At 43.8% G+C, this 25,803-nt stretch overlaps 1 protein-coding gene across 2 annotated transcripts in view; it reads right to left on the bottom strand.

The window, feature by feature from the left end:
- The window catches only part of LOC126334727 (serine/threonine-protein kinase ATR-like), a 402,997-nt gene extending 383,216 nt beyond the window's left edge, over window positions 1-19,781 (bottom strand). The window contains exon 1 of one of the 2 annotated variants that reach the window (XM_049997265.1): window positions 19,558-19,781. In XM_049997265.1, the coding sequence (XP_049853222.1) occupies window positions 19,558-19,589 (32 nt within the window). In that variant the 5' untranslated portion in view covers window positions 19,590-19,781. Of the gene's footprint in view, window positions 1-19,442; window positions 19,524-19,557 lie in introns of those variants that run through there. The other variant, XM_049997266.1, reaches the window with a different exon arrangement.
- Between the last annotated feature and the right edge of the window lie 6,022 nt (window positions 19,782-25,803).

The raw sequence follows: 25,803 nt of genomic DNA, 5'->3' as shown, positions 1-25,803 counted from the left end.
GCTACCGCGGCTGCACTGCCTTCCGGCGTGCCACCGCAAAACAACGAGGACAACCGGCGCACTCCGCGCGTGTGCAGTCCGGGAGAAGTTACGCAAACGCTGCCACTGACAAGGCACCCGCCAAGTCAACTGAGCAGCGTCCTGCCGACGCCGCCGTCGAACGGGGGCGTGGCAACCAGTCCGAGCCTGCTCCAGAGGCGGTAGTCGCTCACGGGCGCGGACCGCCGAGAGAGCAGCCTGCAACAGCGAGGGGCGGCCGCCGGCGCGGACGGCGGAGGGAGCGTCCTGCCCGCGAGACGCCAGCTCCACAGCCTGCTGTTAGAGACCAGGCAGCGGCACCACCCCCAGGCACTGACAGGACTTCTGCAGCGAGTGTCGCGGAAGAAGTCAGGGCCATGAGGGAGGACTTCAAGCTGTTCCTGACACAACTTCCGCAGATGATTGCGTCTGCAGTGCAGTCGGCCGTTCAGGCCATCACCACACCAGCTGTCCCCACACCCAAACATGGATAGGCACATCCAGGGCCTAACCGTTTGTGTGTGGAATGCGAACAGCATCAGAACCCAAGCGGGAGAATTCCGGCAGTTCCTGCGTGATGAGCACGTGGACGTTTGCCTCGTCACCGAGACCTGGCTGAAGCCAGGCGTGGACGTGAGGGCTGCAAATTTCCGCTGCTACCGCACGGACCGGGCAACCTATGGAGGCGGAACGGCGGTGTACGTCAAAACGTCGTTGCGCCATCACCAGGTTCTACTCCCAGAGACGCCGACTCTGGAAACCACGGGCGTCGTCGTCTGCACTTCCGCAGGCCACGTCACGTTCGTGGCAGCGTACCGACAACCGTCGGGACACCTGCAATCCAGGGACATCGAGACGCTGCTGTCGATGCGCGGGCACCTCTTCATCGGCGGCGATCTCAATGCTAAACACCCGGAGTGGAACTCCAGGGTCACCACCATCAGCGGCAGACGACTACTCCGGGTCGCAAACCTCCACGACGCCATAGTGCTGGGTCCCTTCGACCCCACGCACTACCCGAAGCGTGGCCGTCCCGATGTTCTAGACATCGCGATCGTGAAAGGGGCAGCTCACAACGCGATCGCGACCACGCGCTGTGCCCTGTCCTCAGATCACCTGCCAGTGATCTTTGACATGGACACAGACGGGATGGCCCCACCTGAGCACCGCAGCGCCCGCCTCAACACCAATTGGGCGCACTTCCAACAGCACCTAGCAGAGACGGTCACCGCCACACCCGATCCGGACGTGGAGGGGGTGGACGCCGCGCTAGCTGCGTTCACCCACTACACACTCGCGGCGGCAGATGCGGCGGCGCCACAGCGACCAAGGAAGCCGATGGATAAATCCAAGCAGCTTCCGCCGGATATCTTGATGTCCATCCGTGAGAAGAACCGGGTCTTCCGTGAGTGGCAGATCACGAGAGGCCCCGCCACCAAACGCCTGCTAAATCGCCTGCGCCGCGAGATATCGGCGGCCGTCAGCCACCACCGAAATCGGGACTGGGCTGGCAAAATAGCCACGCTCAGAATCGATGACGGAAGCGCCTGGGCCGTAACTAAGAGCTTCCTGAGGAAGGGCCAACGCATCCCGCCGCTGCAAGTTGGCAGAGACGTCGTCGCGGAACCAGATGCCAAGGCGAGCGTCCTTGCGGACGCCTTCGCGGAAAACTTTACACCGGTGGACGACGTCGTCGATGACGACATGATCCGCGAGGTGGACGAGCGCCTCCCACTGTACCTGACCCAGCAGGAAGAGGACGACATCCTCACAGAGACAACAGAAGAAGAGGTCCAACATCACCTCAACTTCCTGCAGCCCAGGAAGGCAGGGGGATGTGACAAGATGGGTAACGCACTGCTGAAGAAGCTGCCGCCGGAAGCAGTGCGTGTCGTCACAGCGATATTCAACGCCATCCTTCGCACTGGCGTCTACCCTGCTGCGTGGAAACACGCGGAGGTGGTCGCCATCCCGAAGGCTGACAAAGATCCTAGGCTGGCGCAAAGCTATCGCCCAATAAGCCTCCTGCCTTCCCTCTCGAAAACCTTCGAGAGGATTTACTCGATCCGACTGCAGCGCCACGTCAGCGAAGAAGGCCTGCTTCCTGACGAGCAGTTCGGATTCCGCCGCGGTCATGCTACGCAGCATCAGCTACTACGACTGGTGGAGCAGGCAATGGGGGCCCTGGAACATCGCGAGTACCTCGGGGCGGTTTTCCTTGATGTTTCTAGGGCCTTCGATAGCGTGTGGCACGACGGCCTCCTTTACAAGCTGCTGGTACAGGGGGTTCCTGTGTCGCACGTCCGCCTTCTCCAGTCGTACCTGCGCGGGCGCACCTTCCATGTGCGCGCTGACGGTGGCGTGTCAACGGCGCGCCACATTCGAGCAGGAGTACCGCAGGGGTCCGTGCTTGGCCCACTGCTGTACTCTCTGTACACCGCCGACGTGCCAAAGTCGACGCCGAGGGTGCACCTGGCGCTCTACGCGGACGACACCGCCATCTACACTCGCAGCAAGGACGCGCAGCTAATGCGCCGCCGGCTGCAGCTCTCCTGCAACGAGATTGGAGCCTGGGCCACCAAATGGCGGCTCAAGTTCAACGCCGGGAAAAGCCAGGCGGTGATATTCACGCGCCGCCGCATTCCCGACGCGCTGCTGCAAGTGCGGATCATGGGAGGCCCCATCCCGTGGTCGCGCACAGGAAAATACCTCGGCGTCACCCTCGATCGACGCCTGACGTGGGGTCCACACATCCGGGAGCTGAGGGGCCGAGCGCTCGGCAGGTTGCGCCTGCTGTACCCGCTCCTCAACCCAACGACGACACTGCCCCCCCACTGCGGCCTCTCGCTGTACCTAGCACTCATCAGGCCAGTGCTAGAGTACGCGGCCGTGGTGTGGGGAAACGCGGCAGAAACGCACATCCAGACGCTGCAGCGTGTGCAGAATAAAGCCCTTCGGCTGGCTCTACACCTGCCGAGGGACTACGGCACACGCAGGCTGCACGACGCCGCTGGAGTCCAGATGTTGGAGCGCCGCTTCCGCGCGCTCGCTACACCATTCTATGAGTTGACGAGGACCTCCGAAAACCCGCTGGTCAGGGGGCTGGGAAACCAACCCCACTGGCGCCCAGCGACCAGATGGCCAGGCCTGCTGCTGGAGTAATCCAAGCAGCAAGAGAAGAAAAATTACGAAGCGTGAAGACCAACGCCTAGTCCACGCGAGCTTAACGTCCGATCGCGCCTCGCCTCGGGTGACGTCATAGCGGGCTGTGACATGCGCGTACTTAGCAATGTAAACGGACATTGAAAATCGCGAGGACTGTACACCGTCCTGGATCGTTTAGACTTCGGTAACAAACTGTTATTGTGCCGTCCGTGTGAAGTATAATTCCGCGTGGCAAGTGGTGACTAACTCCACTTTTAAGGCGAGCATTAATCTTTTTTTTTTAACATTATTGCAAACTATTAATAGAGCACCGTTAGTTAGAGTAATGAACTATTCGGGAGGAACTTGCTGTAGAAGTCGCCTCTGAACTATTAAACGATTGGCTGAATTAACAATATTTAATGTCTTTAGCATTTTCAGAAGTTTCGAGTAATTTGTGTGAGCCTTTAAGATAATAAAATCTTGTTTGGAACTTTAAATTTTATTGAAGCAGCCCTAATCCCGTGAAGAACTATGGATATTTTTCGTTTAGCTGGGCTGTACAGGAATGTGGCCGTGCAGACTGGGAACTAAGGTCAGTAAGTTTCCCTTCGCTTTCTGACTGGCCACCAAATTAGTTGCCAGGCTCGCGTGATTTAAGGTGGCAATGTTCAACTTTCATTCAACATTAAACAACGACTTCTTCGCCGTCCCACATATGTTGCATCGGCAATAGTCTGTTACGTGAAATGAACATTCAAACAACTCATTCGACTACTTCTTCGCCGCCCCACAAGCACCTACGTGAAGTACTCGAGAGGTTGGACACGACATGAAGGTCACTCATCTGTTAGTCTGGGAGGTTTAGAGGTATAATGGCCAGCATTCATTTAGTTTCCACCCTGTCCGAGAGCTAAATCTTGTAGTGGAATATGAATGCAGCCAAGGGTTTTCCTGGTGGTTCTGCAATGTGTTGCACTTGATCCCAACTTCCCCGCCATTGTGTTGTTTACCGAAGAGTGCACCTTCCATCAGTATGGCCTTTACAACACTTGAAACATTCATTACTGAGCATGGGGAAATCCTCCTGTCACGTACATCCACAGACACCAGGAATGATTTCCGATCAACATTTGGGCATGCATTGTGGGTGACAATCTGATTGGGCTGGTCTGCCTACCTTCTCGACTTACTGGGGCAAATTACCTTCACTTTTTGCAAGAAACTCTACCTGACCTGCAGGAAGATGTTCCCCTGGACATACGGCTACACATGTGGTTGCAACATGGTGGGGTGCCCTCACATAAGTCATGCTGTGTGCGGGTATTTAAATGAACTCTTTAACGGCCGGGTAATTGGCAGAGGTGCTCATAAGACATGGCCCCCACAATCACCAGACCTCAAGCTAAATGGCAGGATTTTTTGAAAGAGTTCGGCCAAACACCGTTCAACGTTACCAAGCTTGTGTCGCGTTCGACTCAGTTCCGCACTGTCGCTTGTTACAAAAAGTGCACATTGTCGAACTATCCAATGACATATGTGGTTGGGTAGAAAGATTTCTAACAGGCAGAGAGCAGTATATCGTCCTGAATGGGGTGACTTCAACAGAAGCAAGCGTAACTTCAGGTGTGCCCCATGGCAGTGTAATAGGTCCGCTGCTTTTTACAATTTACATAAACGATCTGGTTGATGGTATTGACAGCGGCATTACACTGTTTCAATGAGATTTGTAATGCTCTTGCGATGGCTAAATGTACTAGTCACAAATCTTGCTGCTCTTCTTTGGACCTTCTCAATCTCTTTAATCAGTCCCAACTGGTAAGGGTCATATACAGACGAACAATACTCTAAGACTGGACAAACTAACATATTGCAAGCAATTTCCTTTGTTGAAGGACTGCATCGCTTCAGGATTCAACCAATAAACCGCAATCTAGAGTTCGCCTTGCCCGTTACTTGTGTAATCTGATTATTCCATTTAAGATCATTTCAACTAGATACTTGACGGATGTTACCGCTTCAAAAAACTGAGCATTTATTTTGCACTCTTACATCAATGGGGATTTTCGCCTTGTTATACGCAGTAGGTACACTTACTAATATTGAGAGATAACTGCCAGTCATTACACACCACATTTATTCCCTGCAAATCCTCACTGATTTGTTCACAACTTACATGTGATACTACTTTACTGTAGACTGTACCATCATCGGCAAACAGTCTAATGCCACTGTCAATACCATCACTCAGATCGTTTATGTAAATCGTAAAAAGCAGCGGACCTATTACACTGCCCTGGGACACACCTGAAGTTACACATGTTTCTGTTGAAGTCACCCCATTCAGGACGACATACTGCTCTCTGTCTGTTAGAAAACTTTCTATCCAACCGCAATGTCATCGTATAGACTGTAAGCATGCACTTTTTGGAGCAAACAACAGTGCGGAACTGAGGCGAACGCCTCTCAAAAGACGAGAAATATGGCATCAAACTCGGAGCCGGTATCTGGAGCCTGTTGTATATCAGGCACAAAGAGGGCCAGCTGTGTCTCGCATGACCGCTGTTTCCTAAAACCGTGCTGGTTTCTGCAGATGAGCTTCTCAGAATCTAGGAAGGTCATTATGTCTGAGCACAAAAATGCCCCATGATTCTACAACAAATCGACATAAGTGAAATTGGCTGGTAAATTATGTGCATCCAATTTTCTACCCTTTTTATAGATTGCTATGACCTGGGCCTTCTTCCAGTCCCATGGAACTTTCCACTGTTGCAATGATCTCAGATAGATGATGGATAAGAATGGTGCTATATTTGTAGCATAGTCAACATATAATCTTACGTGATTTCGTCTGTGCCAGATGCCTTCCTGGCATCTAAGCATCTTAACTATTTTACAATCCCAGATACACTAAAGACTATGTCAGCCATCCATGCGTTTGTTCGATAAATGAAAGGGGGAATGGTGCTGCAGTCCTCTACCGTAAACGAGTTTTTGGAAGCTATGCTAGGAATTTCGGCCTTCTGTTTATCATCGTCCATTACATTACCCGTACTGTCAGCAAGACAAGGTATTGAATTATTTGTAGCGTTCATAGATTTTATGTACAACCAAAATTTTTTGGGGTTATTTTTGGAATCTGCAGATAAAATATTGATTTCAAATTTGTTAAAAGAATCTCTCATTGACCTTTTAACAGCTGCTTTCATTTTGCATAATTTATGTTTGTCAGCATGGCAGTGATTACGCTTAGGACGACTGTGCAAAGTTCTCTGCTTTCTCAGCAACTTCCTAATATGTTTGTTGCACCAAAGTGGATCCTTTCCCTCCCCTATATTTTTGCTAGGCATATACTTCTCTAGCACCTGGTGGGCAATACCTTTAAATTCCAACCAAAGATGCTCAATAACTTTGTGTCCCACGGTGAATGCTTGGAGCTGACTATGAAGATATTCATTAATTTTATTTGCTTTTCCAAACAAGAAAACACTTTTTGAAACTTCCACTGAAATAGAAGCCACAATGACATTATGATCCCTAATACCTTCTTCTAGATTAACTACCTCAAAAAGATCAGGTCTGTTTGTCGCCAAGATATCTAATATGTTCCCATCTCGAGTTGGTTTTCTAACCAATTGCTCAAGGTTGTATGTTGAGAGTGTTCCTACAATAACTTCACAAAAGTCTTTGCTTCTGCCCCCTGTCATAAATGTGTAATTTTCCCACTCAATGGATGCCAGATTTAAAGTCTCCACCTATAACTAATGGATAATTTGGATATTTATTTCCTATGTACTCAAACTTTCCTTGAAGCGTTCTGCAACATTTGTTGCGGATGCTGGAGGTCCATAAAAACATCCTAATACAATCTTAGAGTATTGTTCATCTGTACGGGACCCTTACCAGTTGGGTCTGATTCACGAGATTGAGAAGGTCCAAAGAAGAGTGGCAAGATTCGTGACTGTTACATTTAGTCATCGTGAGAGCGCTACAAATCTCACTGACAGTTTCAAGTGGGACACACTTGCAAATAGACGATGCACTAAACAGAAAGGACTGGTCACTAAATTCCGAAATCCGAACTTCGCCGAGGATGAAGAGCATATATTATTACCACAAACTTTCAAATTGTGCATTGATCACCATTCAAAGATAAGGGAAATTAGAGCTCGTACCAAAGCGTTCAGACAGTCATTTTTCCCTCGTGCGATCCGCGAATGGTACAGAGTGGGGGGGGGGGGAATATGACTTTGGCGTGAATTGTGCCCTCCACCACACACCCCTTGGTGGCTAGCAGAGTATATATGAAGATGAAGATGTAGATGTAGACATAGAGGGTCGCCAGTTTGAGCACCTGCTTTAAATAAAATTGTCCTAGCTACAAAAAAGCCCTTTTCCGGGCCGACATAAGTTGTAAAGACTTTCTGTATGCAAACTAACAGCTGTTGACATGTTTGTTCCCAGTACGTCTTATCATGAAACTACAATGGACATGTCGGGACCCAGCGGATCCGCCCCCAGAGCGGAAGGTTGGCGCACTACCACCATGCGTGCGGGCCGCCTTGGCTATATCGAGATCTCCACCGTAGGCAAAACATTCACGGTCATGCTTTGTCCAGAGCACCGTGCAAAAGGGGAATCCCGTGGCCAATCGGAGCGTGTGGTGCCAAGTTTTCATAGTTTAAAAATTGTGCGTTGTCGACCTATACAACATTAGTAATTTTGGTTCTTACAGCCATCAGCTATCCAGGTTTAAAATTTCATGGCACAATTTTTCTCCACCCTGTATAATAGTAAGACAAGATGTTTAGGAACCAGGTTTTGAACTGTAAGATATTTCCAGGGACAGATGTGGACTCTGACAACTGTAGATGAAAACTGAAGAAACTGCAAAAAGGTAGGAATTTAAGGAGGTGTAATCTGGATAAACTGAATGAACCAGAGGTTGGAGAGAGTTTCAGAGGGAGCATTACGGAACGTTTGACAAAAACAGAGGGAAGGAATACAATAGAAGAAGGAGGGGTAGCTTTGAGAGATGAAATAGTGAACACTGCAGAGGATAAAGTAGGTAAAAGACGAAGGCTTGTAGAAATCCTTAGGGAACACAAGAGATATTGAATTTAATTGCTGAAAGGAAAAAATGTAAAAATGCAGTAAATGACGCAGGCAAAAAGGAATATAAATGTCTCAAAAATGAGATCGACAGGAAGTGCAAAATGGCTAAGCAGGGATGGCTAGAGGACAAATGTAAGGATGTAGAAGCATGTAACACTAGGGGTAAGACAGATGCTGCCTACAGGATGATTAAAGAGACCTTTGGAGAAAAGAGAACCATGAATATCAAAAGCTCAGATGGAAAACTAGTCCTAAACAAACAAGGGAAAGTTAAGAGCTGGAAGGTGTATGCAGAGGTTCTATACAAGGGAGATGTACCTGATGGCAATATTATGGAAATGGAAGAGGACGCAGACAAAGATGAGAAGGCAGATATGATACTGTATGAAGAATATGAAAAAGCACTGAAAGACCTAAGTCGAAAAAAGGCCTTCGGAGAAGACAACATTCTGTTAGAACTACTGATAGCCTTGGAGAGCCAGCCATGACAAGACCCTTTCGTCTGGTGAGCAAGATACAGGAGACAGGCGAAATACCCTTACACTTCAAGAAGAATATAATAATTCCAATTCCAAAGAAAGCAAGCACTGACAGGTGTGAAAATAACTGAACTATCAGTTTAATAAGTCACAGCTGCATAATACTAACACGAATTTTTTACAGACGAATGGAAAAAGTGGTAGGAGCCGACCTCAGGGAAGATCAGTTTGGAATCTGTAAAAATGTAGTAACATGCGAGGCAATATGACCCATGGCATCTCACAGAGAGAGGTTAAGGAAAGGCAAACCTACATTCATAGCATTTTGAGACTTACGGAAATGTTTTGACAATGTTGACCGGAATACACTTTTTCAAATTCTGAAGGTGACAAGGGTAAAATACAGGAAGCGAAAGGCTATTCACAATTTTGCACAGAAACCAGATGGCAGTTATAAAAATCAAGGGGCAGCAAAGGGAAGCAGTGGTTCAGAAGGGTGTATGTTATTCAATCTGAATATTGAGCAAACAGTACAGGATACAAAAGAAAAATTTGTAGTAGGAATTAAAATCCAGGGTGAAGAAATAAAAAAGGTTTGCCGATGACACTGTAATTCTGTCGGAGACAGCACAGGTCTTGGAAGAGCAGTTGAACGGAATGGAGGATATAACATAAACATCAACAAAAGCAAAACGAGGATAACGGAATGTAGCTGAATTAAGTGAGACTTAAAGTACATTTTAGTTTTGCTATTTGGGCAGCAAACTAACTGATGATGGTCAAAGTAGATGGTTGGTTGTCTGGGGAAGGAGACCAGACAGCGTGGTCATCGGTCTCATCGGATTAGGGAAGGAAGTCGGCCGTGCCCTTTCAGAGGAACCATCCCGGCATTTGCCTGGAGTGATTTAGGGAAATCACGGAAAACCTAAATCAGGATGGTCGGACACGGGATTGAACCGTCATCCTCCCGAATGAGAGTCCAGTGTCTAACCACTGTGCCACCTCACTCGGTCGTCAATGTAGAGAGGATATAAATGTAGACTGGAGGAATGCCAAGGAAAGCATTTCTGAGGAACAGAAATTTCTTACCACTGAGCGTAGATTTAAGTGTCAGGAAGTCATTTCGGAAAATATTTGTATGGAGTGAAGCCATGTATGGAAGTGAAACATGGACGATAAATAGTTTAGACAAGAAGAGAATAGAAAGTCTTGAAATTTGGTGCTACAGAAGAACACTGGAGATTAGATGGGTAGACCACCTAACTAATGAGGTGGTACTGAATAGAATTGGGAAGAAGACGAATTTGTGCCACAACTTAACTAGGAGGATTGGTAGGACACATTCTTAGGCATCATCAAGGGATCACAAATTTGGCATGGGAGGGAACTGTTGAAGGTAAAAATCAAAAAGGGAGACCAAGCGATGAATACACTAAGCTGTTTCAGAACAATGTATGCTACAGTAGTTACTCACAGATGAAGAGGCTTGCACAGGATAGAGTAGCATGGAGAGCTGCGTGAAACCAGTCTTTGTAATGAAGACCACAACAAACAAGGCAAAGGGATGGTAAGTGTAAATCATTTCTCTCTCTAGTGTTATATTTATGAATGTTAATGTCGTTTATGAATTGTAACTGACTTTTGACAACAAACTTGATGAGGGAATAAATGCACTCCGAAGTAGTTACCAGCTCTACAGTGGATCCTTATTACATACTTCAGTGCAATAAACATTTTTCCTCAATGATTAGTTACCCAGAACATGATGCCATAAAACATCAATGAATGAAAATAGCAAAACTACGTAAAATGTTTGACTTCAAAATCTCACATTATCCATAGCTAAAAAGCTGCAGAGATTTGACATTCAGGAAGATCTGTAACATGTAATTTCCAGTTCAAGTACTTATGAATATAAATACACGAAAGTTTAGAATATTCGATTTCTTTTATAGCTTTACACTCATGCATTATTTTTAATGGTGTCGTCAGGCCTTGTGCAGTACTGATTTGTTCTTAGTGCTTTTTATCTAAGTTCAGTGATAGTTCTCTTGCAGAAAACCACTTATTAATTTTCACAAAACAAAAAACAAAACAAAAAATATTTACATTTTCAAGTGCTGAAGTTCATCCATGGATATATGGTGAATTCCCATTTCTATACAACAAGAACAAGGTCAGACGCATTTCATTATGCACACTCCATGAGTTACTTAATGTAAAACTTCACACCATTTCAATAAGATAAGGTGAAAACCAGTTATTAGCACAATCAATGATACCACAATATTTGAGCCTCTCTAGAGTGCTGAAGTGAGATATCAAATGCTTCTGACAAATCACAGTTGGCAATATTCTGTCATTCCAAATTTTGTATGTTCTGAGTTGTAAATTGAAAAATGTCGTGTTTCGTAGAGAGACTCTTTTGAAATCCACACTAAGACTGAATAAATATTAGGTTGGTGCATAAGCTTGTAGCATTTTTGTTATGCATGTTGGTACTCTGGTTGCTATGGGATTATTTATCAATTGTCATTTTTTATTCGTAGTTCACTGTTGCTATTTGAGTTTATATACTATCATTTTCTTATTCAGAGATTGTGAGTGGAGTTGTGGATATTAAAAAATTGACTGAAAGGTGGTGAAATGAGAAGATTTATGACATACTCTTCTGTCTGAGTTTAATACTGGGATGACATCTACATCTACATACATACCTCGCAATCCACCGTACGGTGTGTGGTGGAGGGTACCTCATACCACAACTAGCATCTTCTCTCCCTGTTCCACTCCCAAACAGAACGAGGGAAAAATGACTGCCTATATGCCTCTGTACGAGCCCTAATCTCTCTTATCTAATCTTTGTGGTCTTTCCACAAAATATAAGTTGGCGGCAGCAAAACTGTGCTGCAGTAAGCCTCAAATGCTGGTTCTCTAAATTTCCTCAGGAGCAATTAACGAAAAGAACACCTTCTTTCCTCCAGAGACTCCCACCCGCATTCCTGAAGGATTTCCGTTAACACCTGCATGATCATCAAACCTACCAATAACAAATCTAGCAGCCCGCCTCTGAATTTCTTCTATGTCCTCCCTCAATCCGACCTGATAGGGATCCCAAACGCTCGAGCAGTACTCAAGAATAGTTCGTATTAGTGTTTTATAAGCGGTCTTCTTTACAGATGAACCACATCTTCCCAAAATTCTACCAATGAACCGAAGACAACTATCCGCCTTCCCCACAACTGCCATTACATGCTTGTCCCACTTCATATCGCTCTGCAATGTTACGCCCAAATATTTAATCGACATGACTATGAATGGAGTATTCAAACATTACGGGATTCTTTTTCCTATTCATCTGCATTAATTTACATTTATCTATATTTAGAGTTAGCTGCCATTCTTAACACCAATCACAAGTCCTGTCTAAGTCATCTTGTATCCTCCTACAGTCATTCAACGACACTTTCCCGTACACCACAGCATCATCGGTACACAGCTGCACATTGCTATCCACCCTATTGAAAAGTAAATTAATGTAGATAGAAAACAACAGCTGACCTATCACACTTCCCTAGGGCACTCCAGATGATACCCTCACCGCCGATGAACACTCACCATTGAGGACAACGCACTGGGTTCTATTTCTTAAGAAGTCTTCAAGCCACTCACATATTTGGAAACCAATCCCATAGGCTCGTACCTTAGTTAGGAGTCTGCAGTGGAGCACCGAGTAAAACACTTTCCGGAAGTCAAGTCTGATACCCTTCATCCATGGTTCGCAAGATAACATGTGAAAAAAGGCCAGTTGCGTTTCGCAGGAGCGATGCTTTCTAAAGCTGTGCTGATGCATGGACAGCAACTTCTCTGTCTCAAGGGAATTCATTATATTCGAACTGAGAATATGTTCGAGAATCCTGCAACAAACCGATGTTAAGGAGGATATTGGTCTGTAATTTTGAGGATCCATCCTTCTACCCTCCTTATATACAGGCGTCACCTGCGCTTTTTTCCAGTCACTCGGGACTTTACGTTGGGCAAGAGATTCGTGATAAATGCAAGCTAAGTAAGGAGCCAATGCAGTAGAGTACTCTCTGTAAAACCGAATTGGAATCCCATCTGGACCTGGTGATTTATTTATTTTCAATCCATTCAGCTGTTTTACAACTCCAGGGATGTCTATAACTATTTCCTCCATACGGGAATCTGTACGAGACTCAAACAGCGGTATGTTTGTACGATCCTCCTGCGTGAAATACTTCTCAAATGCTAAATTTAAAATTTCAGCTTTCACTTTGCTGTCTTCCGTTCCCAGGCCAGACTGATCAGTGAGTGACTGGATGGAAGCCTTCGACCCGCTTACCAATTTTACATAAGACCAGAATTTCCTTGGGTTTTCAGCAAGATCTTTTGCTAAGGCATGATGGTGGTAGTGGTTGTATGCTTCGCACATCGCTCTTTTTACAGCAGCACGAATCTCTACTAACTTTTGCCTGTTCTCATTCTCCTGATCTTTCTTGTACCGCAAGTGCAACTGTCTTTGCTTCCTGAGCATTCTCCGAATTGCTCTGTTAAACCACAGTGGGTCTTTTCCGTCCGTAACCCACTTTTTCGGCATATACTTCTCCAATGCGTGATTTACAACGTGTTTAAAAATTGCCCATAATTCCTCCACATCCATCGCACCGGAAGTAAATCAAGTCGATTCATTTACTAAGTGGAATGCTAACAACTGCTTATCTGCTCTTTCTAGTAAGAATACTCTCCTAGCCTTCTTGATCACCTTTTTTACTTTCATGACCATAGTCATACTGACATCATGATCACTAATCCCTGCCTCAACACTGACACCGTTGATGAGGTCTGGTCTGTTCGTGGCTACCAGGTCTAAAATATTTCCATTACCCGTTGGCTGTAGACTTAGCTGCTCAAGACAGTTTTCGGATAATGTATTCAAAAGTAATTCACACAACGGCTTGTCTGTACCACCTGTAATGAATCTGTAGACATCCCAGTCTATACTAGGTAGGTTGAAGTCACCTCCAACTAATATAACATGATCCAGGTACTTCTACGATACAGAGTGTAGACTCCCTTTGAATGATTCTAGAACTGTCACGGTGGAACCAGGTGGCCTGTAATAACACCCAACAATTAACTTTATTTCTCCTAGCCCTGTTAAACGTGTCCAGATAACTTGACAATCACACTCTACTTCAACCTCAGTAGACACAATATTTTTGTCAACTGCACTGAAGACACCACCTCCAACAGTGTCTAATCTCGTTCCAACCCTCACTAAATATTTCAGAACTTCCTATCTCAGGGTTCAGCCAAGTCTCAGTACCGAGAATAACTTGCGCACCACATGCTTCCTGGAGGGCAGTAAACTCAGGAACTTATTCCTGAACACTCTTAAAATTTACTGCTAATACCTCGATAGCTGAAGTGTCTTTACACTGAGCGCGTCCTGATTTCCCTGCTTGCACATCAACTGGTGAGTGTTCATCAGGACACCTCACACTACTGCCTAGCCTAAAAAATCCCATGTGCACGCCACAAGTACTCTGCTACTCGAGTAGCCGCTTCCTTTGTGTAGTGCACCCCTGACCTATCTAGGAGCGTCCTACAATTCCCCACCAAAAGCGCAAGTCTAGAAATCTGCAGCCAAGACCATCAAAGAGTCGATGAAGCCTCTGGTTGAGACCCTCCACTCGGCTCCAAGGACCCTGATCCACTCTGGGAACGATGCTGCAAATATAGAGCTCTGCTAGCAGCCCGCGTGCGAGGCTAGCAGTCTTCACCAAATATGCCAGCCGCCGTACTAACTGAGGATCGCCTCGAAACCCTAGCGACAGGCATCATTGGTGCCGACGTGAGCAACTACTTGCAGACAACTGCACCCCGTACGATCGATAGCTGCAGGCAAGGCCGCCTCCACATCTTAGATTTGGACCCCTGGCAGGCAAACCGAGTGCACATTGGAAATCTTTCCAGCCCTGCACACTATTTCCCTAACGTTGGAGCTCCATAACATTGACCCTCTGTCTCGAGTGACGCAAACGCATTGCAGTCAACCACTCACCCTCAGGTGAGGACGGCCCCAATGTGCCGGGTACACTAGAAGGTGCCTCGGCGGCCGAGTTAGAGGACACATCAAACGACATCTGGGGTGTCTCAAGCGACACACCAGCCCGTCCGTCGTCATTGCACTCTCGAGGCAGCAGCCTGAAGGCAGCTGACCGTGGCCAACAGCACACTCAGCTGCTCGCGAACCGCGGCCAGTTTCTCCTGCGCTCGCACACAGCATGCACACACCCTATCCATCCTACTGCTAATATCTGGACGTATAGAGTTGCGACAAATAAAACAGCAATATGCAACTGCACAGTTGCGTCACCAGCGCCACATTGAGCTGTGATATATGAATAATTACTTACGAACTAAGCAATCTAATGACCACGACTACTCCACTACACAGATATTACAATGCGATCCTACCCGTGTCTTAGAACAAATGACAACTGCCTACATGATGTTACACTCTAACGTTATTAAAATTTGACACTACCGCTTTCTAATTCGAAAATACGTAAAGATCTGAAAAATTTCACCAAGCAAGCACAGAAACACACAAAGTAATTAGAATTAAACCTGAGGAACTAATACGAAAAACTGAATATACGACTAGTTTCTGCTACTGCTGCTCGCACACGTCACTCTGCAAGCGCGGATGAAACTGCACTGGCCTCTGTCTGCTGCTGACTGACTCTACGAAATAAACGGAAAGCAGTGGCTGTCCGAAACAAACTGACTAATGACTCCGCGAATTTATACTTTACAGCTATCAATAAACAATATAACTCCTCACAAATAGAAGAATATGCAAGGATTTTATGTAATTAAATATGCAAGCGCACAAACACTCAGAAAGAAATTAAAAATCAAACTACAAAACAAATACTACTGCACTGCGCTGACACCAGTGGAGGCAGCCAAAAACATTTGCACTGAGTATGGGGATAATGCCACCGAATAGAACAAAGCAAGAAAGAGGTATTTTTCATTTTAAGGGGGATCATTTTGACATAGTGACTCTCAATGACCAGGAAGACCTTTGGGGTTTGATGGAGATCATTTAAAGGCATTAATCACAATGACTACTCGATGAACTGTGATGATTCCACCATCATGCAATGGGGAAGGTTTAAAAATCAATTGTATGGGTACCACATGCTTTAAGCCACAATCACAAAAATCAGAAGGTGGCCTTTGTGAATCTCTGCTTTTTTGTCATTAATTGGCTCATGAACAGCACTGAGCATTCCTATCCTGCATTGTTACTGGTGATGAGAAATGTTGTCTCTATGCAAACACGAGAAAACAAAAAAAAAATGGCTGAGCCCAAACGAAGCAGCAACTTCCCTTACAAAGATCTGCGTGCCTCCACAAAAAATGTTATCAACCTGGTGGAGCAGTAACAAAGTGGTGTACCAAAAATTGCTTCCCGAGGTGTTACCATCACTGCTGACATTAAATGTAAACAACTGGGGACTTCTTGCATACACAATCCAAGAACAACGACCAGGGAGACTGCGTGAAGTGATGCTACTCCAGGATAACATCCGCCTGCCGCATTCTGCTACACAGAGAAAAAACACTACACAGGATTTGGACTGGGAGATCATTCTGCACCCACTTTATTCACCTGACCTGTTGCCTTCAGCTTTTCATCTTCTCTGCTCTCTATCAAACAACCGTCAATGATCCTCCTTTCCAGATGAAAATGCACCGCAAACATGGCTCAATGAGTTATCTGCCTCAAAACCACATAATTTCTACAGTAGAATCAAAAAGTTACTCCTGCATTAGCGGAGCGTTATAAATAGCGAAGGAGAATATATAGTTGATAAATAAAGTATCTGTTATCCTTATCAGTCGCATTTCTTAAATTTATGAAAAAGCACTGTGAAACTTATGCACCAGGCCAATACTTTATTTTGGAACAGATATGTGCTGGTTCTTGCAAACATAATGTTTTTCGGCATCTTTGAGGAGGAGGAGGAAAGTAGTATGACTGGTCAGAAGTTATAAATGTAGGTTTTACTACTTTTGTGGGAAAGGGACGGACAACATATTCACTTTGTCTGGAAATAATTCCTATAACTATGTACTGCATATGTGACTGAATACGATGTATATAAGTGAAAAGGCAGGATTTAGTACTTTATATCAAGTATTATCAACTCTATGAGAGTTTTGTAAGTGGCATTACACTGTATAAGTCATATTCCTCAGATCCCATGGAGAGTGGTCTCTAGGATCTGTAAAGTATAACACCAGTTTTCTTACTTACAACAAACTTCTGTACTGTGAAAATACTATGCCTATATGTTGAATTTCTACAGAAAATGATTACGTAACTCATTACTGACAGGAAATATGCAGAACAAACTGGTTTATTCATTTTTAAATCATCTAGCAGCACTTACCACGCATACTAAAAACAAAGCTGAACTAAGAGGCACCATTATGTAGGTGTATACAGGGCACTACAACTTTTTAGCAATAAAGTGAGAAGTGTGGGTGTAGGGAAGTTACTACATAAAAACAAAGACAGTTCTGTTGTTAGATATTTCTCATGCCACAGGTGGATGTAACTTTTGCAGGATGAAATAGGACCAAAATATCATGCTACCAAATGTTTAACCCCAGTGCTGGTCTGAGTCCAATGACAGATGATTTAGGATTATTTTGTAATGCGGCGATCAATATCATTTGAACCCCTCTCTCAAGAAAGTAAAATGGGGCATGAAACGGCTGCTTACATTGGGTGCACAGTCAAATACGGGTGCGGTTCATGTCGATTCTGTCAGTAGATGGGAATATACTAGGGATGGCCTTCACTTCAACAGGAAAGGAATGGATAAACTAGTTGGGCTAATAGCATAAACCTTACGGGGGGAGGGAGTGGCAGAATACCAATGGTTACAAGTCCAAAAGCAGTAGCTATTTTTAAAACAGGTAGGACAGAAAGAAATAATTTTATATGAGGTTAAGACTGAAATAAACCCTCCATTTGACATATAATCTATACAACATAATTCTGACATACTGTACTGCACAAGTACAAATAGCTAATGGCTGAAAATTGTCAGCAATCTTCAGAAATTTTTAATCCCACTCATTTGTTTCAGTCATTTTTCAAAATATCTGATGGCTGAAAAGTAAAATTAATTAACTGCTTCTTTGTATTGATGAATCGGAGTTGTCAAACCAAGTTGATATAATCTGTCTCTCTGAACACAATGTGACCACTGGTATAGATAGAAGTGTTAAAACATTACAGGATTCAGGTTAATATCTCAATTTAGTAGAGCAGATATGGCAAAAGGCAGAGTTGCCACATTCATCAGACACCGTCATAAATTTAATAACATATTGACATTAATAAATCTTGCTTAAAGCAGCATAAGGAACCATGTGCAATGAAGTAAAATTTAATAATAATTCTTTATTTAACAGTAAGCGTATGCTCAACACTTGCAGGTAATTTTAATCTGTTCATTAAATATCTATATGCTTCACTTTAAAAAAGAGGTAGTAGTGACCTGTAATTTTCTTACATACTCTTCTAGTAAAAAATTAAAGCAGTCTGTCAAATTATCATTTAACTTAATACCCACTGTAAACTTCTGAACTAGAGTAGCTAATTGTTTAAAACCTGCCAATTATAATATAATTACCTCCCAAGGCAAAGCTGACATAAGGTACCAAATGAGTCAGCTCAGGTGTTAGAATAATATAAAATGGCAACCAGACTTCACTGCAGCAGCAGCCTTTGAAAACGTTATGTTGTGACACAGTCACTAATTCATTTAGCAGTGTGTATTGTATATCAAAGAGAATATGTCTACCAACAGTATGACGTGTAGCACAAACACAATACTAGAAACAAACACAATCTAATACCATTCCACTGTTTCTATACAAAACTACATTAATTTTTTAAACGCACATTAATAAAACATTTTAATCACATACATCATTACCTCAAGAATATAGCAATTCAACAATTCAAAAAGGTAAGAGAATTATCTATTACAACTGGATGGTTAGGAAGTGATGAATTTCTGACTGCTGCGTGTGATTCAAATATCTGCATTATTGTACATGTTGACAGTCCCATATTAGTGATAACTAGTAGAATGTACTCTCCATTTTAAAATGCGGTAAAATCTTGTGTAATTGTTTATATCAACATGGTACTTGAAGTTACTACTGGTTCAGAATATCCAGAAATCTTTGCAATGCCAAAAATTTATCCATTCACTTAAAGAATAAGTGGCTGTCTGAAACAGGTGATTCCTCTGACACTTTCTAGCAGTTAACAAGATGACACCAATACATCAGGAAAGAAATAACACGAGGCGAGATCCTTGATGCCCCACTATAAAAGGGAATACAGCCTAATATCATTGTAAAATCATCTGCGAATGAATGAACGTTTATTAAAAGAAAAACATATTAAACCAGATTAAAAACAAACAATCAGAATATTCATCCCAACAACTAAAATTTTAAAATGCGCAGATACAAATTTAATTAAAGCGGAATATCACAATCCTGACAGTTCTTAATCACAAAATGATTTCTCTCGACGCGTAAAATGTTCAAATGACTCACTGGAATGGAGCCGGATGATGTCTTCGGCGGCTGCTTAAGATGTACCCCGGCTGTATTCCCGTAAATTATCTGAACACATTGTTCGAAAAGTAAAGTGAAATAATCGGATACGTACACTGATGGACTTCTGATGCCTTGTACTTCCATTTCCTACCACTTGACAGGGCAACCTGTACAGCACTATTTACGTCATCTATTCAATTATTTGCAGTATAATGAGTCAACATACACAAAGCATCAAACACAACATAATTACGCTTACACAAGTGACACTTAACAGTAGTGAATGAAAACAATCCGTATTTCAATCAACTTCCCGCTCTGGCCAAAGTTTACGATCAGAGAGATGGAACAATAATCCATACACTCCTGCAGGGAGTAGGTTTCTCTGAACAGTGTAGCTCGGTGGCTCATGAGACGAAGCTGACGTGTATTTCTGGTATTGTGTTTGTTCAGGTCAGTGTTTACATTTAGATTAAGTGCTGGGAATAAAATAATTGGTTTCAAAATGTACACTGATCAGCCAGAACATGACCACCGACCTACTATCGATATAAATCCATCCAGACAATACGCACACACACGGACAGTGAACTTGCTATCCGTTTGTAGAATGGGGAAGGCACAGGATCTGTTTGAGTTTCACAAAGGACAGATTGTGACAGCCTGGAGGCTCAATGAGAGCATTTCGGAACTGCACGACTTATTGGCTGTTTGAGGAGTGCTGTGGTGAGTACCTTCAACACGTGGTAAAACAAAGTGCAGAAGTCATGGGGTTGGGCGGCCACTCCTCGGTAGAGATGTCGGACATCGTAGGATGGGCAGACAGGTAAAATATGACACGTGGCAAAATGTAGCGGAACGAACATCGGACTTTCAATGCTGTGCAGAGTGCGAGTGCATCTGAACACACAGCGCACCAAACAGTCCTAATGATGGGCCTCCACAGCCGATGACCCATGCATGTGTCAATGCTGACACCACGTCATTGGCAATTGCGACTGAAAAGTGCGCATGGCCATCAGCACCAGAAATTTGTGCACTGGCAGAGTGTTGCATGCTCTCATGAACCCCAACACCTTCTTCATCATGATGGGAACGCGCAAATCCGTCGTCCTCCAGGCGAACAGCTCCTTGATACACGTTCTGTTGGATCCAGACAAGCTGGCAGCAGCTCTATTATGCGCTGGGGAACATTCCTTTGGGCATCCATTGGTCCAGTTGAGTTTGTGCAAGGCACTATGATGGCCAAGAAGTATCGTAGAATGGTTGCATGTGTACACCTGTTCATGACAGTCCTGTTTCCCGACAGCAGAGGCATTTTTCAACAAGATAATGCGCCATATCACAACACCAAGAGTGTGATGGAGTGGTTTGAGGAACACAGTGACAAGTTCCAATTGATGTACAGGCTCCCTAACTAGGCACATCTGAACTTGATCAGACACATCTAGATCAGAGTTCATCGCCTTTATCCCAGAATCTATGGGAATTAGGTGACTTTTGTGTGCATATGCAGTGCCAACTCCCTTCAGCCACCTACCAGTGCCTCACTGCTTCAATGCCATGATGCGTTAGTGCTGTTATCTGTGCCAAAGGTGAACATACTGGGCATTAGGTAGGTTGTCATAATGTTCTGGCTGATCAGTGTACATATCTATAGCAGCTAGTATCCCAACTTTAGGGAATAGAGCACAGTATGAGCCTCTTGGCTTTGCACCACAAATTATTCTTACAGCCTTCTGTAACTTCAAATGCTTATGAAGATTTGTTTGTGTGGTAGCATCCCATAGCTCTATTCCATAGTTTATACTAGAATACACTGACATATGATAAGCAGACTTCAGTACATAGGTATTATTTCAGTATTCGCTCTGCATATTTATTGCAAATATATTTTAAACCAGTCTGCTTGTCAGAGAGAGAACATGTGTATCCCAGTATTGTTATTTCCAGGATTTCTATAAAGTTTTCCTTGATATCAATACCAGTTCCAGAGTACGACTGAATTTCAAAATCTGTCTTCTGCGGTTAAAATCCATTACCGCTGTTATCCTGTGTTCACAATGAGAGTGGATGGAGCACCAAGATACAGAACTATCTTTGAATATCGGGAGCAGTATTTAATGTCATCTACATAAATCAACAAAATAAAGCATCATAGTACAAAGCACTGGGTACCCTGTATTACATATTAGTAATGTGAGATCTGTGTGTGCCATTTGTCATTCTTAACAGTGAAAACTGATTTTTGATAAAATTTTATTATCATTGGTTCACGGTGTGGGTTCCAGTAGTCATGTCCTAGTTCATGAACCACGGGCAACGTATGAGTGGCCAAATAAGTGGTCCCGACAGTCGGGGTGTGGCGTCGCAACTAGTGCGAGCGCACAGTTTTCTATCAAATATTTACTGTGAAATGTAGACAGACTGTAAAGTAGCCATCAGATTAGCATATGTGCTGTAGCGGGCAGATTACCGGTGTCCGTTCGTCTGACGTCACGACCATATGGCATGTCTGTACCATGAGAATGTAAGACCTGTGCGCTAACTAGCCGCGTGTATAACGTGGAACTTTCATCTTTAATAACTTCTAACTGAGGAACCTGAGGAAATTAAAAGTTAATATACTAGTTTCTGTTATGAATAAAAATAAGTCATCCAAATTTGAGCTTTGAAACCTGCATATTTTGGAAATTAGAAAAATCTTACAGAAAACGCAAATTTCTACAATTTTCGAGTCTAAATAAATACCATTATGTATAGATCACCTTCAGTGACCATCCAACTATGAAACAAAATCACCTTCCGTGCTTTTGTATTTATTTTGAGAATTTTACTTTTAGAAATTCACCTATAACTTTGTTAAAACCATAAATGTTTTGAATTTTTGTGAACAGTTATTTTATATGAGTAGGTGAGAGTGAATGAGTGTGCCTGAGTGAATGAAAGAGGGACATTCGCCATTCTTTGCAAGTGTATAAAATCTAGGTTGGAACTCGCAAGTGTTCAGACGATGTAACCGTGGGAACAGAGTCGCCAGTGGTTCCCCATCTTAGTGAATGTCGGATGTCCAAGAGTGTATGGTATTGTACAAGCAGCCAGAACGTTCGCGAGTATTTAAATAATTTCTGGAAATAAAGTAAAGTCTAGCTTTCCTTTCGGTTTGTTAAATTATACAGTAAATTTTGTGTAACAAGAAATCATGACGTAAATGATTCAGAAGTCATGACTGGTGCGTGCTAGATTTTGGCGCGAGGCGCACCCAAAGAGTTAATTCTGATTGGCTGTGTGATGTGTGAGCCAATGAGATGCGAGGACGGTTAGCAGACTAGGAGAGTGAGTCGCGAGTGGATGAGGGGTCGCGAAGGAACTGTGATCGAGAAGAGACATGCTTGATGTGTCCTCGCGAATAATGTGTAAAATGAAGTCATAAAACGGCTTCATCGGTTCGGTACTGTGCGATTTGAGACTGGAAGAGTCCAGTAACGCGTAGTGTGAGTTTGAGCGAGTTGTGACTTTTCGTTCCGCGAAAGACGCGAGTAACTTTAATAATTAAAAGCGTGGCGGTACTTCGTAAACTTTTACTAAGTGCTTATGGCGAGCATTAACGTTAAAAAACGAACTATTATTGAACATCGACTGCAAACGTGTATGTTAGAAAATCGTCTGTGTTGCAGTTAAGTAAATTCCGTAACTTTGAAAGCTAATTCTGGCGGGGTTTGAGTATGGATAGAATTGTGAACTGAACTTTCTTCAAACGTAGATTAGCGGGCTGATGATCAGGCTTAAAGACAATAAAGAGCTTAAATAGAATTACCAACTTCGCGTTCTCGTTTGAGTAAACAATTACTACCATTCCAATAACTCAATTTATTTAGGAAGATTGCTCATAGATTGTATTTCAGCAAACATGTATCGCGGCCTCCGGTGAGCGGCTATTAAATTGCAGTTTCTTCAACACTGCTTTTCTGCAATTTTTCCAGTAGCTGCTATCAGGAGAGGCGAGTGCAGCAACTACCTAAGAAACGAGGTAGGTGGATTTTCTTTCAGGGAAAGGAAACTGCGCGAAAAGAGCCTGACCCGTCGCAAGTGGTGCATCGCCCGGGAAATAAAAAATAGTAAATTCCAGTGAATTTCAAAAAAAAGCAGTAGTGACAATTACCGGACAATACAGAAGTGCTCGCTATGTGTAGGAACTGTGTAGCGTACAAATTGATATCGCCACGTGAATAGGAAGGACAGTGAAAGTGTCCGTGAACTGTAATGTGTTGTACGGAACGGAAGAATTTTTCGGTGACTACGCGCCGATTGGAATAGCAGTCTACGACGGCGTCTGGCAGACGACGAGCTACGGAGACTACGCAGAGGCGACGACAGCAGTGGCAGTTGGCAGCGCTGATTCGAGCGGGGGCCCGGAAACTGGTACAGCATTGCAGTGTATGGTGAACGGACCCGCAGTTTCATCTAGCAGCAACGCAGCACGCCGAAGCACAAAGTTAAGTACAGTGCTTTTGAAAACTTTGTGTGTTTGTGGAGTCAAACTGAGAAAAATGGCTGAGTTTCAACCAAGTGACAAAAAGGCGGAACTAAGTTGTGATAGTGGGATGGAGACAGGGGAAAATGACCCCATGAATTTTAGTTTAGATGTGTCTCAACCCAATTTCAGTAGTAGTTTGACTGATTCATCCTATGTTAATTATAGTTTGGAGTCAGATCCAAATATGTCAGTGCCCAGTGAGTTACAGTTACCCATGCCGGTAGTTAATGTTAATAGGGACATTGTATCAGCAAATGAGGGGGCGAAGGATAATGTCGCCAGTATGCTGATGAATCTATTAACTAAGATGAACGTGTTGGATTCCAATATGTCAAGTAAGATGGATTCCAGTATGTCAAAATTGGAAACTAATATGTCACAAATGGAAACTAATATGTCAAGTAAAATGGATTCAAAAATGTCTAAATTAGGATCTGATTTAAGTAATGAGATGACTAAAATGGGCGCTGATTTAGATTCCAAAATATCCGATCTCAGAGACTGTTGGAAGCAAGATTTAGCAGTGCTCAGTAGTAAAGTAAATGTTGAAATACAGCAGGTTAAACTAGAATGTACAGAAAATATTGTTCAAGTGCAAAGTGAATTGACGACACGAATCGAACAGGTTACTGAGGATCAACAGCAATTTAAATCCCATGTTGATGCAGAATTAGATAAAGTATGTGAGCACATAAAAGTGGTAGAGAATTCCAATGAAATTAATCATGCCGCCTTAGAATGTAAAGTAAATGATACCAAAATTCGGTGTGAGAAACTTGGAGAGCAAGTTGTAAATAAGGTCAATAATTTAGAGACTCACATAAGCCATTTCAGTGAAAGTGTGAATGAGCAACTTTGTGGGCATGAATGCAGACTAACCAAAGTAGAACAGTGTGTTTCTAACCATAGTGATAGTATAATTTCCAGTGGAATAATTGAATCTACCGAGGTTGCGTATGTTACCCACAGACAGTTTTTAAAATTTGACCCAAGTAAGAACATGCACCCCAGAGAATTTTGGAACGATTTTGAAGACGTTTTGCCGAAAGTATGGAGCGATAAACAAAAGATAGGCTTTATCACTTCAAATTTGATGGGAGAGGCCAGAGTATGGGGGAATTTAGCCTCTGAAAAATACGCGAAATTGTCAGAATTTAAATTAGCGTTCTTTGAGGAATACTGGGGAAAGAGAAAGCAGATGGATGTTCTTACTCGGTTCTGGTCGGGAGAGAAGTATGACCCCAAGAGAGAGGGCATCAAACGATTTGTTCAAAGGTGGGTAACAACTCTGTCCTACCTTAGTAATAAGTTAGAAACAGAACAGATCATATTAGGGGTAGAAAATAAGCTACCGTGGAACTGGAAAACTAAGATCATATCTGCGCCCCGAGATAACATTGACAAGTTCGTACAGTATTTAGAAAGGGTTGAATCCGTCCAAAAAGAAGAAGAAAACATGAGGAGGGAGCATCGCCCGCCTGCTAGGCAGAATGACAATCGCGCGGATGTAAACATTAATAGGATGGGTGTTCAGAGAGGCGGCGGATACCGTGGCAGTTCACGTGGTAGAGGAAGAACATATGTTAACAGGTTCAATGAACGCGAGCAGTATGACAGCGGCCGACAGATGTCAGGAGGTGAGGCGGTCAGCTGGAGGCATAGTGATGACGCACCGCGCTCGGAAAACCATTAATTGTCTACGAGTGTGCTGGCGATCGTAGGCAACAGCGTTTAAAGTTAAATCCGCTGGCAAAACCATTCATAAGAAAGCAGCCTGAACGACCACCTAACATAAATGTTGTTGCTACAAAATTTAGGGAG

The sequence above is a fragment of the Schistocerca gregaria genome, chromosome 2, assembly GCF_023897955.1.
Source record: "Schistocerca gregaria isolate iqSchGreg1 chromosome 2, iqSchGreg1.2, whole genome shotgun sequence".
NCBI classification, from domain to species: Eukaryota; Metazoa; Arthropoda; class Insecta; order Orthoptera; family Acrididae; genus Schistocerca; species Schistocerca gregaria.
The sequence above is the reverse complement of the archived record's forward strand: the minus strand, read 5'-3'. Positions and strand labels throughout refer to the sequence as shown.